At 59.1% G+C, this 17,519-nt stretch overlaps 2 protein-coding genes and 1 long non-coding RNA gene across 3 annotated transcripts; 1 reads left to right on the top strand and 2 right to left on the bottom strand.

Moving 5' to 3' along the window:
- Positions 1-850: 850 nt before the first annotated feature.
- LOC129783272 (pre-mRNA-processing factor 39-like) lies at positions 851-5,656 on the bottom strand (the record flags this gene model as incomplete). Its single annotated transcript, XM_055793260.1, has 5 exons — positions 5,538-5,656; positions 4,133-4,428; positions 2,330-2,455; positions 1,400-1,518; positions 851-1,292 (listed from the first exon to the last, which is right to left on the bottom strand). Coding segments are annotated over exons 1-5 (1,080 nt in total), but the record flags the coding sequence as incomplete, so codon positions are not given.
- A 2,318-nt stretch (positions 5,657-7,974) lies between these two features.
- On the bottom strand, positions 7,975-16,704 carry SYVN1 (synoviolin 1). The gene is given in 22 exon segments (XM_055793267.1): positions 7,975-8,127; positions 8,399-8,479; positions 8,628-8,814; positions 8,894-8,930; positions 8,932-9,026; positions 9,124-9,267; positions 9,876-9,905; positions 9,908-9,951; positions 9,953-10,014; positions 10,016-10,031; positions 10,183-10,226; positions 10,229-10,301; positions 10,620-10,685; positions 11,035-11,134; positions 13,312-13,438; positions 13,522-13,612; positions 13,614-13,623; positions 14,226-14,274; positions 14,404-14,556; positions 15,719-15,781; positions 15,783-15,812; positions 16,266-16,704. Coding segments are annotated over 22 exon segments (1,680 nt in total). The 5' UTR covers positions 16,431-16,704; the 3' UTR covers positions 7,975-8,114.
- On the top strand, positions 14,435-15,836 carry LOC129783275 (uncharacterized). The gene is made up of 2 exons (XR_008745213.1): positions 14,435-14,549; positions 15,620-15,836. It is a non-coding gene; the product is annotated as an uncharacterized LOC129783275 (long non-coding RNA).
- Positions 16,705-17,519: the final 815 nt, after the last annotated feature.

The following is a 17,519-nucleotide window of genomic DNA, read 5'->3' as shown; positions in this document are numbered from 1 at the left end:
CCCCTCCGTGGCTCTTTTCCACCAGGATATTTCCCCTCCGTGGCTCTTTTCCACTGGGATATTTTGCCTCCAGAGGGAAATTTCCCCTCCGTGGCTCTTCTCCACCGGGATATTTCCCCACCCCCGGGAAATTTCCCCTCCGTGGCTCTTTTCCACCGGGATATTTCCCCTCCGTGGCTCTTTTCCACCGGGATATTTTGCCTCCAGAGGGATATTTCCCCTCCGTGGCTCTTCTCCACCGGGATATTTCCCCACCCCCGGAAATTTCCCCTCCGTGGCTCTTTTCCACCGGGATATTTCCCCTCCGTGGCTCTTTTCCACCGGGATATTTCCCCACCCCAGGGAAATTTCCCCCTCCGTGGCTCTTTTCCACTGGGATATTTCCCTCCGTGGCTCTTTTCCACCGGGATATTTTGCCTCCAGAGGGAAATTTCCCCTCCGTGGCTCTTTTCCACTGGGATATTTCCCCTCCGTGGCTCTTTTCCACCGGGATATTTTGCCTCCAGAGGGAAATTTCCCCTCCGTGGCTCTTCTCCACCGGGATATTTCCCCTCCGTGGCTCTTTTCCACTGGGATATTTCCCCACCCCCAGGAAATTTCCCCTCCGTGGCTCTTTTCCACCGGGATATTTCCCCACCCCCAGGAAATTTCCCCTCCGTGGCTCTTTTCCACCGGGATATTTCCCCTCCGTGGCTCTTTTCCACCGGGATATTTTGCCTCCGAGGGAAATTTCCCCTCCGTGGCTCTTCTCCACCGGGATATTTCCCCACCCCCGGGAAATTTCCCCTCCGTGGCTCTTTTCCACCGGGATATTTCCCCTCCGTGGCTCTTTTCCACCGGGATATTTTGCCTCCAGAGGGATATTTCCCCTCCGTGGCTCTTCTCCACCGGGATATTTCCCCACCCCCGGGAAATTTCCCCTCCGTGGCTCTTTTCCACCGGGATATTTCCCCTCCGTGGCTCTTTTCCACCAGGATATTTTGCCTCCAGAGGGATATTTCCCCTCCGTGGCTCTTCTCCACCGGGGTATTTCCCCACCCCAGGGAAATTTCCCCTCCGTGGCTCTTTTCCACCAGGCTATTTCCCAGCGGGACGCTTCCCGGCCGCGGGGGGAGGGGCCATACTTTTCCCAGTGGTGGTTGTAGAGCTGCGTGGGCATGGAGAGGACGCGGTCGTAGATCCCGGTAACCGCCCGGAAATTTCCTTGTTCCCTTTCCCATTCCACGTAGAGTTCCCATAATTTATCCGATCGGAAATCCATCCCGGCCGCCGCCACCGCCGCCTCGAAGACGCTACGGGATAAAGAGGGGGAGGGGAAATTTGGGATCTGGGGAAGGGGGGGGGGGGGAAGTGGGAGGGAGTTTTCCCGGGTAATTTCCGGGTAATTTCCGGGTCTTACCCGCGGATTTTTTGGATGGATTCCGGAAGACTGAGATCCAGGGTGGATTGGAGGTAGGAGATGTAGTGGATCCAGAGATCCATGCTGAGGGGGATCGACTGGAGCCCCCGCTCGAAAACCTGCCGGGAAAACCGGGAAAACTGGGATAGGGAGGGTCGGGGTGGGGGTGGGGGGCTGCCCCTCCCCCCATGGCGAGGGGGCGTCAGCAGGGGAGGAAGGGGGGGATGGACCCCCAAAATAGGTGGGGGGAGCCCCCCCCCAAATGTGTATGTGCCCAGAAAAGGCGGAAAATGGGGGGGGGGGGGCACACCCGAAAATAGCACAGGGACCCCCCAAAACACCCCTCAGTGCCCAGAAAAAGGGGGAAATGCGGGGGGGGCACCTGAAAAATGGCACAGGGACCCCCCAAACCCCCCCTGTGTGCCTAGAAAAGGGGGGAAATAGGGGGGTGACCCCCCCAAAAATATCACAGGGGACCCCCCCAAAACACCCCTTAGTGCCCAGAAACAGGAGAAAAGAGGGGGGGGACACCCCGAAAATAGCACAGGGAGCCCCCAACCCCCCCATGTGCCTAGAAAAGGGGGAAATAGGGGGGGACCCCCCAAAAACGGCACAGGGACCCCCCCAAAACACCCCTCAGTGCCCAGAAAAAGGGGGGAAATGCGGGGGGGGCACCCCAAAAATAGCACAGGGACCCCCCAAAACACCCCTTAGTGCCCAGAAACGGGAGAAAATAGGGGGGGAACACCCCAAAAATGGCACAGGGACCCCCCAAACCCCCCGTGTGTGCCCAGAAAAGGGGGGGAAATTGGGGAGGGACCCCCCAAAAACGGCACAGAGACCCCCCAACCCCCCCCCGTGTGCCCAGAAAAGGGGGGAAATTGGGGGGGACCCCCCGAAAACGGCACAGGGACCCCCCCAACCCCCCACCTCCTCGGTCTCGCGGCTGCAGTCGAAGCGTCGCTCCATGTCGGCGTATTTTTTCCAGTAGCCGTAGCAATAGGGGTAGTGGGCGAAGAAGGCGTCGAAGGCCTTACGGGCGGCAAAGAGGTGGTTCTGGGGCAAAAAAACGGCGATTTTGGCCCGTTAGTCATTAACACGCAATTTATAAATTATCATTTTAACGTTAGAGGGGTTCCAGCGGGGTATTTCTTCGTTAAAAGTTAATAATTAGGCGGGAAGAGGCGGGGCTCCAGACTAGGCCTCGGTGGCGCGCGGTTTGGGCCGGGGTGAGTTTTAATTAAGGTTTTAACGAAGCTGGGGGGAAGGGGCGGGGGGAGGTGGGTTTTAATTAAGGTTTTCACGGGGCTGGGGGCGGGGGGGGGAGGGTTTTAATTAAGGCAGGGGGGCAGAAGGTGGGTTAATGAGGATTTGAATGGGGCCACCGACGGAAAGTTTTAATTAAGAGTCGTTGATGGAGGGGGAATGTTAACGAAGATTTTAACGGACCCGCTAAATCAAAATGCGTTTTTAACGAAGATTTTAACGGACCCCGGCGGCTCAAATTGAATTTTAACGAAGATTTTAACGGACTCGGCGGCCCAAATTGAATTTTAACGAAGATTTTAACGGACTCGGCGGCCCAAAACGCCTTTTAACGAAGATTTTAACGGACTCGGCGGCCCAAATTGAATTTTAACGAAGATTTTAACGGACTCGGCGGCCCAAATTGAATTTTAACGAAGATTTTAACGGACTCAGCGGCCCCAAATTGAATTTTAAACGAAGATTTTAACGGACCTCAGCGGCCCAAATTGAATTTTAACGAAGATTTTAACGGACTCAGCGGCTCAAATTGAGTTTTAACGAAGATTTTAAACGGACTCGGCGGCCCAAAAACGCCTTTTAACGAAGATTTTAACGGACTCGGCGGCTCAACATGAATTTTAACGAAGATTTTAACAGACTCGGTGACCCAAAACAAATTTTAACGAAGATTTTAACGGACTCGGCGGCTCAAATTGAGTTTTAACGAAGATTTTAACGGACTCGGCGGCTCAAATTGAGTTTTAACGAAGATTTTAACGGACCCCGGCGGCTCAAATTGAGTTTTAACGAAGATTTTAAACGGACTCGGCGGCTCAAATTGAGTTTTAAACGAAGATTTTAACGGACTCGGCGGGCTCAAATTGAATTTTAACGAAGATTTTAACGGACTCGGCGGCCCAAATTGAATTTTAACGGACTCGGCGGCTCAAATTGAATTTTAAACGAAGATTTTAACGGACTCGGCGGCTCAAATTGAATTTTAACGAAGATTTTAACGGACTCGGCGGCTCAAATTGAATTTTAACGAAGATTTTAACGGACTCGGCGGCTCAAATTGAATTTTAACGAAGATTTTAACGGACTCGGCGGCTCAAATTGAATTTTAACGAAGATTTTAACGGACTCGGCGGCTCAAATTGAATTTTAACGAAGATTTTAACGGATTCGGCGGCTCAAATTGAATTTTTAACGAAGATTTTAACGGATTCGGCGGTTCAAATTGAATTTTAACGAAGATTTTAACGGACTCGGCGGCTCAAATTGAGTTTTAACGAAGATTTTAACGGACTCGGCGGCTCAACATGAATTTTAACGAAGATTTTAACGGACTCGGCGGCTCAACATGAATTTTAACGAAGATTTTAACGGACTCGGCGGCTCAACATGAATTTTAACGAAGATTTTAACGGACCCCGCTAAATCAAGATGAATTTTAATGAAGACTTTAACGAAGATTTTAATTACCTCTTGCTCCACGTACTGGAGGAGCTCGGTCCAGGCGGTGAAGTCGTGGGGGTTGGTGCGCGCCGCCTGCCAAAACTTCTCGAAGTCGAGGGGGTAGGTGAGGGTGGGCTCCTCCGGGGGGGGCTCAGGCTCCTGGGGGGGTGGGGGGTCCTCGGGGGCAGCCGGGGGGGGGTTCCTCGGGCTCGGGGGGGGCAGCGGCGCCGTTGCAGCTCTGGGGATGGGGGGAGGGGCGGCAGCGTCGTTCTGCTCCTCTCGGGGGGGGCTGGGGGCTGGGGGAGGCAGCTCGGCTGCGGGGGCTGGGGGGGGGGAGGGGGAGCCAGGAAGGTGAGTGGGGGGTCCTGGGGGTGGTGCCCCCTCCCCCCCCCTCCCTGCAGCACCCCAATGCTGGCTCACCCCCATGTTAAACCCCCCCCCCCAATTAATCCCCAGATCCCCCCACAAGTCCCATCTGCCCCCCAGACCTGCCCCACAGCCCCCCACAGCCCCCCCCCAAATCCCCTCACCCCCCCCAAATCCCCTCAGCCCCCCCCCACTTTACCTCCCCTGCCCCCCAAGTGCCCTCAGCCCCCCCCCCCAAATCCCCTCAAGCCCCCAGGACTCCCCTCCCCCTCTCCCCTCAGGCCCCCCACATCCCCTCAGCCCCCCCCCTCACCTCAAATCCCCCTGAGACCCCCCCTCAAATCCCCTCTGGTCCCCAGGACTCCACTCCCCCCCCCAACTCCCCTCAGACCACCGCCCTCCCCCCCCCAGATCCCCTCAGGCCCCCCCCTTCACCTCAAATCGCCCTGAGACCCCTCCTCAAATCCCCTCAGGCCCCAGGCCTCCCCTCCCCCCCAGACCCCCCGCCTTACCTCCCCTCCCCCCCAAATACTCTCAGACCCCCATCTTTACCTCCCCTCCTCCTCCTCAAATCCCCTCAGCCCCCCCCTTCACTTCAAATCCCCCTGAGACCCCCCCCAAAAATCCCCTCAGGCCCCCAGGCCTCCCCTCCCCCTCTCCCCTCAGGGCCCCCACATCCCCTCAGCCCCCCCGTCACCTCAAATCCCCCTGAGACCCCCCCCAAACCCCTGCAGACCACCCCTCCCACCTCCCCTCCCCCTCGAAATCCCCTCAGCCCCCCCCAGATCCCCTCAGGCCCCCCCCTCACCTCAAATCCCCCTGAACCCCCCCCCCAAATCCCCTCAGGCCCCCAGGACTCCCCTCCCCCTCTCCCCCCCCCAAATCCCTGCAGACCCCCCCCCTCCCACCTCCCCTCCCCCTCCAAATCCCCTCAGACCCCCCCTCACCTCAAATCTCCTCAGGCCCCCCCCCCCCCCCTCACCTCAAAGCCCCCTGAGACCCCCCCCTCAATCCCCCTCAGCCCCTCCCCGCTGTACCGCCCCTCCCCCCCCAGCCCCCCGCTCACCGGGGGGGCCGCTGCCGCCATCGCCGCCGTCCCCCAGGGCCCCCTCGGCCCCACCGCGGCCGGGGCTGCCCGGAGCCTCCGGCCCCTCCGCCGCCATCTCGCCGCGCCGGGACCCGGATGGAGAAACCCGCGAGGGGGCGGGGCGGGGCAGGGGCGGAGCTTGGCGGGCGGGGGCGGGGCTGGGGGCGGGGCTGGGGGAGATGGCAGCGCGGCCGGGAGGAGCGCGCACCACCGAGACGCGGCAAAGGGGAGGGGATAGAGCGGCTCCTCGCTGGCCTCTGCCCGAACCATAGAGACGAGGCAAAGGGGGTACAGAGCGGCATCAGGGCGGCCCCCAACCATAGAGACGTGGCAAAGGGGGGGGACAGAGCGGCACCAGGGTGGCCCTGCCCAAACCATAGAGACATGGCAAAGGAGGGATAGAATGGCTCCTGGGTCTCCCCAAACCATAGAGACGAGGCAAAGGGGCACAGAGCGGCACCAGGGTGGCCCCCAACCATAGAGACGAGGCAAAGGGGGGACAGAGCAGCACTAGGGTGGCCCCCAACCATAGAGAAGAGGCAAAGGGGGGATAGAGTGGCATCAGGGTGGCCCTGCCCAAACCATAGAGATGGCAGTAGGAAGAGACCAGAGCAGCCAGGAGGCTCCATCCAACCATAGAGACTTGGGGAGGGGGGTGGGGGTGGGGAGCGGCACAAGAGGAGCTTGACCGACCATAGAGACACTGGGGGAAGACAGACCAGAGCGGTCAACTGGGCAAGGCCCCGCGGCAGCCGTTGAGCGACCATAGAGAGGAGGGAGCGGGCCTAGAGCGGCCAACCTGGCGCCAGACGGAGCGTCGAGTTTTCCTGCAACCTTTATTCCGCTGTATTTACAATTAAGCTATTAAAAATTTATACATTATTTACAAATTAAATAATTCCTCCAACGCCGACCCGAAAAGGGAAACGGTTTTGGGGTGAAAAGGAGCGATTTTGGGGTCAAACGTTCCCCCCGCTGCGGCTGCCTGCGCATCTTCGTTCCCTTCCCCCACCCCGAAACGAAGAAAATTTTGAGGGTTCCACCAAAAAAAACACCCCCACTGTCCAACAAAACCGGCCACAAAATCATTATTTGGGATCAAAACGTTTAAAAAGCCAAAAAAAAAAGGGTTAAAAAAAATATAAATTAACATCAATGGCTCGTCCATGCTCTCCCCCCGCTTCGTTATTGCGCGATTCCTCGTTAAGCCGCTTGACTTTTGGGCAACGAGAGGCAAAAATTGAAGGGGGGAGAGAAAAAAAAAAAAATAGATCAGCCTCGTTACTAAATATGAGTGTTTCCACCCCAAAAAAAATCACCCTGCACCGCCACCCGTTTGGGGTAAAAACTGGTGGGTTTGGGGGTTTGCCGCCGTCTCCGCCCGCGGTTTTGTTTTTTTTTTTCCCTGAGATATTTGGGCTCCTCGAAGCCCTTTTCGGTTCAAAGAGGCACTGAAGAGTCGCGGCGGCCCCGGGGCGGCAGCGGATTTTATCGGCAAAAGGTACCCAGAGGGTGAAAAATGACCCAAAAAAGACCCAAAATAACCAAAAATAACCCCAAAGTGACCAAAAAATGACCCCAAAAAGACAGACCCCAAAAAGACAGACCCCAAAAAGACAGACCCCAAAAAGACAGACCCCAAAAAGACCAAAAATGACCCCAAAAAAGACCCAAGACCCCCCAAAAAGATGCCCAAAACTAAAAAAAAAACAAGACCCCCAAAAAAAACCAAAAACAGCCCCCCAAAAAAGATCACACACCCCCCCCCCAAAGACCCCAACCGACCCCCAAAACCCCCAACCTCCTGGCACCATCGGCAAAGCCACACCAGTATAAACCAGTCTGGCCGCATGGTGGCACCAGTTGGCTCAGACGGGGGGTTCAGGGGTTCATTGCGGCGCCGGGGTGCCGCCAGGGGTGGGGGATGGGTTAATACTGTTATAACGAGCTCGTTAGCTAACAAAGCGGGGGGAGGTGGAAGCCGGGGCAGCGCCCCGAACGCCGCGGTTCACCACTCCAGAGCTGGGAGCAGGTGGAGATTTTGGGTTAAAAACGGGCGATTTTGAGCAATTTCAAGCGGTGCCGGCACTTGGATCATTTGATCAAACCCGTTTTTGGTTACGCCGAAACACACCAGCACCGAGGACCCACGGTGGATCCCGGCTCCCTGCAGAGGTAGAATTGGGGTGAAAAAGGGCAAAAACGGGTCGAAACCCCGCGGTGCTGCGCCAAAAAAAAGAGGCCGGCGACATTTTGCCGGAGCCGGGATTCGGGTTTTGGTGCCGGACGAGGGTTTTGGTGGAAAATTGGGGTTTGAAAATTGGAAAAATGAGAAAAAAAAAAAAAAAATAAAAAAGGGGCACCCAAGGGTGCGGGGTACCGGCGGGGGGGGGGGTCGGCGTCCCCGTACCGGCGCCGCGGCGGTAGCGCCCCGTGTCAGTGCGGGTGCCGGCGGGTGGCGCCGCCAGTTTCCGTAGCCGGCGTCGGCGCAACTCCGCCGTGTCAGGTTCGTCCAGCGAGGCCGAGCCTTCGGCGCCGTCGTCTTCCTCCTCGTCCTCAGCGGTGGGGTCTGGGAGGGGGGGGGTGGGGTGGAAAAAAAACCAGTAAAGCCCAGTTTTAAACTGGGAGCGGGGTTTTGCCGGGAGATGCGGCGCGCTGGGGTTTGAGTCGGCTTTTACGCCGGCTAATTAACCGCGGTAATTAGCCGCTGACGCGGGAATCGTGGTTATAAAAGGGGGTGGGGGGATGGTTTCAAGGGGGGGATTGGACCCCTCCCCCCCCCCACGTTTCCCACCAACGCTCCCCTCCCCCCCCCACCCCCCCGCGGCGCCCTCACGCACCGGCGGTGGTCGCGGTTGCCGAGGGGCCACCAGGCTCCTCGCGGGGTGCCGGGGGGCCGGTGCGCAGTGGGCCGTGGCGACCTGCCGGTGAAAAACCACAAACAATCCATCACAATTTGGGTTCATTTCCAGGTTTTTTTGGAGGTTTTGGGGTACCCAACCCAACCAGACACACCCCCACCCCCCCACCCCCCCCCCGGGGACCCCCTGTTTTTTGCGGTGCCGGTACCCGATGGTGGCCAGGACGGTCAGATATTGGTTGATTTGCACCATGGCGGCGTCCAGGAGGGTGTGGATGTTCTGCAGACACTGCAACCGCGCTTCCAAGTTTTGCCGATCGTGGCCTTCCATGGCTCGTAGCTCTTCCTCCGTCAACCCGGCGAAACCGGCCGGCGGCACCGGCATCGGCGGGAAACCTACGGTGAGAAAAGGGGGTGAGGGGGGAGGGGAGAGCCCTGGGATTGAAAAAAATCCCCCAATTTATCCCGTATTTACCAAAAAACGGCGGCCACGGCATTCCCATCCACGGCGGGTGGCAAAGGGAGACCCGGTACCGTCCCCGTCGCTGCGTTTTCTGAACCGGCACCGGCGGCGTCACCGGGTCTGGCGGCTGCGGTGACACCAAGAGGGATGTGAGGGCGGCGGGGGAGGGGGGAGCACCCAAACGTTGATGTTTAGGGGGGGAAAAAAAAACCAAAACAAACCAACAAAACACCAAACAAAACCCTCACCCGAAGCGGCGCCGGAGCTGGAGGCGGCGTTTTCGGTGCCGGTGGGTGGTTGGACGCCGGGAACTGGTGGGAAGGGACCGACCGGTGGCCAGAAGGGAAACATTCCCGGCGGGAAGGGCGGCAGGATTCCCTGGGGAACTGCGGAGGGGGAAGGGGTCACCACCGATCGGTGCCGTCGGGGGTGGGGGATGGGTTAATACTGTTGTAACAAGCTCGTTAGCTAACGAAGCGGGGGGAGGTGGAAGCCGGGGCAGCGCCCCGAACGCCGCGGTTCACCACTCCAGAGCTGGGAGCAGGTGGAGATTTTGGGTTAAAAACGGGCGATTTTGAGCAATTTCAAGTGGTGCCGGCACTTGAATCATTTGGTCAAACCCGTTTTTGTTAATTATTGCGCCGAAACGGGCGCAGTTACGCCGAAACGGGCGCGGTTACGCCAAAACACGCCAGCACCGAGAACCCACGGTGGATCCCAGCTCCCTGCAGAGGTAGAATTGGGGTGAAAAAGGGCAAAAACGGGTCAAAACCCCCGCGGTGCTGTGCCAAAAAAAAGAGGCTGGTGACGTTTTGCCGGAGCCGGGATTCTGTTTTGGTGCCGGACGAGGGTTTTGGTGGAAAATTGGGGGTTGAAAAATTGGAGAAAAAAAAAAAAAAAAGGCAGCCAAGGGTGCGGTGCCGGCAGGGGGGGTCGGGGGTGAGAGCAACTGACAGCGGGGGTGGGGTGACAGCGGGGCGCGGAGGCGACTCACAGTTGGGGGGTTGAGGAATTTGGGGGGGGCTGGGGGCGGCGGCGGCGCTTGCTCCGGCGGTTCCGGAGGCGGTTGTGGCGGGGAGCGACGCCCGGAGAACATCCATACGGCAGGTGGGACACGTCTGTTGGCGCTGGAAACCAGGACCGCAGGCAGCTGGGGAGGAGACGGCCAGCGTTAACCGCGCGCGGCGAGGTCACCAAATCCCCGCCAGCGCCGCTGGGATTTCCCCATCATCCCACCAAAAACCCTCGGAGATGCCGATACGGCGCGTCAGGAGGCGGCGGCGTTCCCGTTCCTCACCCACCTGGTGTGGAAAATGTGGTTACAAGGCAAACGCTTGGCGCCCCGTCCACCATCTCCTCGCGGCAGATGATGCAGACGTTGTCCATGGCCTGAAGCTCCTCCGGCGTGGCGTCAGGGTAGCTGTGCCGGGAAGGGATTTTGGGGGGAAAAAAAAATGGAAAAAAACCAACTTACCCGTGATTTCCAGGGGTTCCAGGGAGGCCAACCCTCCCTCCTTGCCGTTATCCACCAGATTCCGGGGTGAACCGCGGTGTTTGGTGAGATGACCATGAGATAACCGCAACCCCCTCACCCCACCGGCTCCCTCCCACGCGGTTTTTTCCTCAAAATGAGGCGTTTTCCCCAGATTTATTGATTTTTTTTTTTAGGTGGATCCCACCTCCCAAGGGCTGAGAGCAGTGGGGAAGGGGCGGAAGCCGCGTTCTCCGCGTTACTCACAGCGTGTTCATGTTGCGGATGGCCCGGCGGGACATGATGGCATCCGTCACCGCCTTCTTGAACTGCCTGGAAGGAGCCGAAGGACGGGCGGGGTCAAGGTCAACGGCAGCGGTGGACGAAGCCAAAGGACGGGCAGGGTCAAGGTCAACGGCAGCGGTGGACGAAGCCAAAGGACGGGCGGGGGTCAAGGTCAACGGCAGCGGTGGACGAAGCCAAAGGATGGGCGGGGTCAAGGTCAACGGCAGTGGTGGAAGAAGCCAAAGGATGGGCGGGGTCAAGGTCAACGGCAGCGGTGGAAGAAGGCCAAAGGATGGGTGGGGTCAAGGTCAACGGCAGCGGTGGAAGAAGCCAAAGGATGGGTGGGGTCAAGGTCAACAGCACGACGGCAACGGCGGCAGCACCAGAGGCAACTCACCTCATGGCCAGGTACATGGGGCGGATGGCAAAGAGCGGGAAGGTGTGGACCTTGATCATGATGGTCATGAAGGCCATGTAGAGCAGGACTTTGATGAAGCCTGGAGGAAAAAAAGGAAGGCAGGGGTTGGGGTCTGGGGCAACCACCGGTTGGTTGCGGCGGGACGGGACCTCCAAGGTCACCCGGTCCCATGTCCTTGGGCAACCACCGGTTGGTTGCGGTGGGACAGGACCTCCAGGGTCACCCGGTCCCATGTCCTTGGGCAACCACCGGTTGGTTGCGGCAGGACGGGACCTCCAAGGTCACCCGGTCCCATGCACTTGGGCAACCACCGGTTGGTTGAAGTGGGATGGGACCTTCAAGGTCACGGGGTCCCTTGCCCTTGACCTCCAAGATCACCTGGTGCCATGTTCTTGCCCTCCAAGGTCACCCGGGTCCCATGCTCTTGGGCAACCACCGGTTGGTTGCGGCGGGACGGGACCTCCAAGGTCACCCGGTCCCATGCTCTTGGGCAACCACCGGTTGGTTGCGGCAGGACGGGACCTCCAAGGTCACCGCGTCCCATGTCCTTGGGCAACCATCGGTTGGTTGAAGTGGGATGGGACCTCCAAGGTCACGGGGGTCCCTTGCCCTTGACCTCCAAGATCACCTGGTGCCATGTTCTTGCCCTCCAAGGTCACCCGGTCCCATGCTCTCGGGCAACCACCAGTTGGTTGCGGCGGGAGCGGACCTCCAAGGTCACCCGGTCCCATGCTCTTGGGCAACCACCGGTTGGTTGCGGCAGGACGGGACCTCCAAGGTCACCCGGTCCCATGCTCTTGGGCAACCACCGGTTGGTTGAAGTGGGATGGGACCTCCAAGGTCACGGTGGTCCCTTGCCCTTGACCTCCAAGATCACCTGGTGCCATGTTCTTGCCCTCCAAGGTCACCCCGGTCCCATGCTCTCGGGCAACCACCAGTTGGTTGCGGCGGGACGGGACCTCCAAGGTCACCCGGTCCCATGCTCTTGGGCAACCACCGGTTGGTTGCGGCGGGACGGGACCTCCAGGGTCACCCGGTCCCATGTCCTTGGGCAACCACCGGTTGGTTGCGGCAGGACGGGACCTCCAAGGTCACCCGGTCCCATGCTCTTGGGCAACCACCGGTTGGTTGAAGTGGGATGGGACCTCCAAGGTCACGGGGTCCCTTGCCCTTGACCTCCAAGATCACCTGGTGCCATGTTCTTGCCCTCCAAGGTCACCCGGTCCCATGCTCTCGGGCAACCACCAGTTGGTTGCGGCGGGACGGGACCCTCCAAGGTCACCCGGTCCCATGCTCTTGGGCAACCACCGGTTGGTTGCGGCGGGACGGGACCTCCAGGGTCACCTGGTGCCATGTTCTTGACCTCCAAGGTCACCCGGTCCCATGCTCTTGGGCAACCACCGGTTGGTTGCGGCGGGACGGGACCTCCAGGGTCACCTGGTGCCATGTTCTTGACCTCCAAGATCACCTGGTGCCATGTTCTTGGGCAACCACTGGTTGGTTGAGGTGGATGGGACCTTCAAGGTCACCTGGTCCAACCATCTGCTCAGGGAGGTCACCAAGAGCTGCTTGTCCAAGCCCGGGACCCAACACAGAAATGCCACCACCTCTCTGAGCACCCAATCCCAGCAGCCTCAGCCCCTCCACCGCCTTGTGGCCCTTCGTTGGGACGTTCTCCAGTACATCCCAGTCCCTCTCACACCGGGGAGCTCCAAAGCGGCCTCAGGTCGCCAGGCACGGCCCCACCGCTCCTGATGACCTTCCTCAACCCGTTGGCAAGTCTTCCAGGACTCCGTTGGCTCGTACTCAACCTGGTGTCCACCAGAACCCCCAGCTGAGCCCCTGCCCGGCGCGTACTCATGCCTGGAGGGGGTTGGACTTGGCCCATCCCTTCGCTGAACCTCGTTGAGGTTCTTCTTGGCTCGTTCCTCCAGCTGGAGAAGGTCCCGCTGGATGGCAGCATGACCCTGCGGCGCATCGGCCAGCGCCTCCTGGTTCGGCGTCACCGGCGAAGCGGTTGAGGGATCGCTCTCCCCCGTCATCCAGATCGCCAACGACGACGGCCCAGAACTTTGGGTGCTGCCCAGCACCACCTAGACCTACGTCTTCGTTAACCGATGGCTAATTGAGCTTCCTAACCAGGTTTCAAGCCTTAGAGAGCCACGCCCAGGTGGGAAGGTCGCCCTCCCCACCCCCCCACCCCCCCCAGATTGGGTGGGACGAGAAGAAAAAACGAAGAGCAAGGGGACAACGTACCGGTGAAGAGCTCCGTGTAGAGCATGTAGACGGCTTTGCTGTCCCAGGGGTTCTCGTTCTGCAGGTCGATGGAGTGGAGCACGTACTTGATGAAGATGGTGAGGACCATGGTCATCAGGATGGCGTACTGCGGGGAGGAAGAGCGCGGTAGGGCGCGAGGATCAGGCGGAGGAACCTCAGCCGTCCCCCAAGGAGAAGCCCATCTCCTACCTCGAAGCCGAAGACGAGCTGGACGGAGGCTCCTCGCGTGAGGATGCTGTGGTAGGCGTGGTTAACGAAGAGGAAATCCAGGATTCCCAGCAAACATCAAGGCTGAGGCGAGAGGAAGGAATTGGGAGGAGGGGAGGGAACGACCCTCGAGGTGGGGAGGAGACACCACCCCCCCCCCCAAAAAAAAACCACCTGAAAGCTCTGAGGGTCACACCCCAGCGCGTAGCCCACCAGAAGAGCGGGACCCTCGAGAGACATCGGTCCCAGGGGCAGGGCTAAATGGCTCTGCGCTAATGAAGGGCCAAATTAATTAATCCCAGGAACGAGGCTGCCTCATTTGAAGCCCCCTCTGCTCCGAGCCAACGCCTTGTGTCCTCATAAACCCCTCCAATTCCTTCAAAAAGTCATTTTGACGTCGCTAAATCCCCCTTTTCCGGAAGCAGAAATAGATTTTTCCATGAATCCGGCCTTGTGTTTCTCCCACCCGATAAAGCCGGAGCTCGTTAAACCCCAGTAACCCCATTCCGCTCCGGCTGCAGCCCAATTAACTCCCCCTTCGTTAACGAAGATGACTTTTATCAAGCGTGGACGGCCGCCCCGGGTTTTTCCCCCGTCACATGCAAATGCGTCGTCAAAATTATCTTTCCTGAGCAGCTGCCGGCAACGCGCCCAACGGCAAAAGTGGGGAAAAGCGAGATACTCACAGACGATACGGAAGTGGAAGAGCCAGGAGATGTTGGGGCTCCTTTCCATCTGCAAAAAAAAAAAAAAAAAAAGAGATGGGAAAAGGGTGGAATCTTCCTCCCAAAATTAAAAAAAAAAAAAAAAACCCAACAAAAACCCAACTTTTTTTTATTTTTTGACATTCATTTTCTCACTCACAAAGTCCACCCGGTCTTCAGCCAACCAGTGGAAGCATTTGAGGAAGAGGAGGAGGGTGAAGAGGGCGACGAAGCGAGGGCTGAAGTCGTCCCTGAAGACGGTGAAGGCCAGGCAAGTCTCCGTCACGGCGTACCACGACCGCTCCAGTAAGTGCTGGGGGTGGGGGAGGGCGGTGAGGGGGGAGGGGGGGAGGCTTCCCCCCCCCCAGCCTTGAGGTCAAAATGGAGCCAAAAGACTCGCGGGGGGTCAAAATCCCCCCCCAAATGGGTTTCCAAGGTCTCTTGGGGTTCAAAACCCCCCTCAAAAAACCGAGCCAAAGGTCTCCTGGGGTTCAAAATCCCCCACAAAAATGGAGCCAAAGGCCTCTTGGGGTTCAAAATCCCCCCCAAATGTAGGCAAAGGCCTCTGGGGGTTCACAATTCTCCCCAAAAAACGGCGCCCAAGGCTTCTCAAGTTTCAAAATCCCCCCCCAAAATGGTACCAAAAGCCTCTTGGGGTTCAAATCCCCCCCCAGAATGGAGCCAAAGACCTCTCAGAGTCCAAAATCCCCCCCCCCAAATGGAGCCAAAGGCCTCTGGGGGTTCACAATTCTCCCCAAAAACGGCACCCAAGGCTTCTCAAGTTTCAAAATCCCCCCCCAAAATGGTACCAAAAGCCTCTTGGGGTTCAAATCCCCCCCCCAGAATGGAGCCAAAGACCTCTCAGAGTCCAAAATCCCCCCCCAAATGGAGCCAAAGGCCTCTGGGGGTTCAAAATCCCCCGCAAAAATAGAGCCAAAGGCCTCTTGGGGTTCAAAATCCCCCCCCAAAATTGAGCCAAAGGCCTCTTGGTGTTCAAAATCCCCCCCCAAATGGTACCAAAAGCCTCTGGGAGTTCAAGATCCCCTCCAAAATGTAGCCAAAGGCCTCTGGGGGTTCACAATTCTCCCCAAAAAACGGCGCCCAAGGCTTCTCAAGTTTCAAAATCCCCCCCCCCAAATGGTACCAAAAGCCTCTTGGGGTTCAAATCCCCCCCCCCCAAAATGGAGCCAAAGGCCTCTTGGTGTTCAAAATCCCCCCAAAATGGTACCAAAAGCCTCTGGGGGTTCAAGATCCCCCCCCAAAATGGAGCCAAAGACCTCTCAGGGTCTGAAATCCCCCCCAAAAATGGAGCCAAAGGCCTCTGGAGGTTCCAACCCCCCCCCCAAAACCCCCTCAGCACCCCCATGTCCCTGCAGGCTTTGTCCCCCATGATGGCACCGCCGCCTCCTCCAGCCCTGGCAACAGATCCGCCCGTCCCTGGCGCCGAATTGAAACCGTTCCTCGCCATCGCTCACCTCCATCTCCGCTGCCCGCAGCTGCCCGAAAAAAACTTTGCCCATAAATTTCCCCAGGAGAAAAAACCAACACGAAGGCCTGGATGTAGAGAACCTGCGAGGGAAAAGCAGGGAGGGGAAAGGAGGTGAGGGGGAAGAAGCTGCGGCGCAGCCAAAACCCGTTTCAGTGACAACAGGGTGCAGGGGAAGGTTCGGTGGCGCCAATTTGGGTTCCCAGGGGATGGAGGCGACGGTAACGGGGTCCAGGCAGCCCCCCAAAATGGGGTTGGGGCCGAGTCCAGCGCTCCCGTGTCGGCAAGAGGAGGCGGCAGCGCGGGGTGCAGGTGCTTACCCTCTCCAGGGGATCACCAGTGGTTTTGGTGAGCACCGTTGAACGGAAAACGACCCGTTTTAGTCGCCAAAAGCAGAAGTGAGCCGTGCTGGCAGCTCCCACCCCCTCCCCCCCGGCCCGTACCACTAAGCTACCGTGCGAGCCGGGAGGCTCGTGGGCCTCCCCAGGCTCTACGGCTTAATTACCCACCGCTAATTAATTCAGGGGGGTACTTACTGCCATGCTGGGGCTGGATTTGGTGAGATACACCACGGTGGGGTAGAACTGGTGCTTTAGGTAGTAGGCGTGAGCCACCACCGCCGTCGTCAGCGCCAGGCTCCCTGCCATCACCACCGCTGTGCAGATCATCTCCCCGGCTCGGCCTGGCGGATTAAACCCCATCAAATCACACCAAAAAAAAAGGATTTTTGCTAAAAAACCCCACTAATTAGTGTAAAATCAGGGAGTAAACGGTTGCCCACACATTTTTGGGACGCGGTCAAGCCCCTTTTTGGAGCGATTTCAGAAAATAAACCCCTAAAACTAAAGATGCCGGGAAGAAGTTGATCTTTTTTGAACTCGTTAACGATTCCTGCGGGTAACGACAAACGTGCGGCGTCAAACAGAGCTTTTCTGCCCCAAAAAAGCTCCCAGAGGAGCCGCCAGCCCGTGTCCTACATACTCAGTGTCACCAGCTGCCATGTCCCCACTCCCGTGTCCCCAGATGTCACCTCCTTGTCCCCCCTCGCTGCACTGGGGGGGCAGACCACCCCCGTCCCAGTGGCACGCCCCCCCTCCCCACTCGCACCCTGCCCCCCCCAGGTGACAGACCACCTTCTCCAACCCCTGTCCCCCCACCTCCCCCTGCCCCACACAGTGCCCCCACCTCCCTCCCCCCACACCCTGTAACCCCCCTAAGACCCCAGGCTCTGCCACACCGCAGACCCCAGACCCCCATGCCCTCCCCACCCCTCTAACTGTCCCCAATGTCCCCATCACCTCCGTGTCCCAGCCCCACAAGCGCACCCGTCCCCCCCCCATGACGTCCCCTACCCCTCTAGGCACCCCCCGCCCTATCCCAGCCCCCCGTGCCCTGCCCACCCTCACACCCCAACGCCCCCCAGGTCTCCCGTATCCCTCTCAGGCCCCATCTGGGCCCCCAGTTGCCCCCCCCACGTACCCCCGAAACCCCCATCCCTCCAACCCGCCCCCCACGCCCCACCGCAGCCCTCCAAGCGCCCCGCCCCCCCCCCCCCCCCACCACGTACCACCCTCCCCCAACCCCGCCCCTCCCCCTCTCCTCCTCCACCAGGGGCCCAAGATGTCACCAGCCCCCCACGACCCCCTGGTCCCCCCCTTTCTCTCCAGCTCCTCCCCAAGCCCCCCCAGGGCCCGCTCCCCCCCTCAGGCCTCAGTGTCGTCACCCCCCCACCCCACCCCACTCACTCGGTTCGAGCCCAGCCGTCGGTCGCCGCCCGCCCCTCCCCCCCG

The sequence above is a fragment of the Falco peregrinus genome, unplaced genomic scaffold (assembly GCF_023634155.1).
Source record: "Falco peregrinus isolate bFalPer1 unplaced genomic scaffold, bFalPer1.pri scaffold_124, whole genome shotgun sequence".
Classification (NCBI taxonomy): domain Eukaryota; kingdom Metazoa; phylum Chordata; class Aves; order Falconiformes; family Falconidae; genus Falco; species Falco peregrinus.
This window is presented reverse-complemented; position numbering and strand designations above follow the sequence as displayed.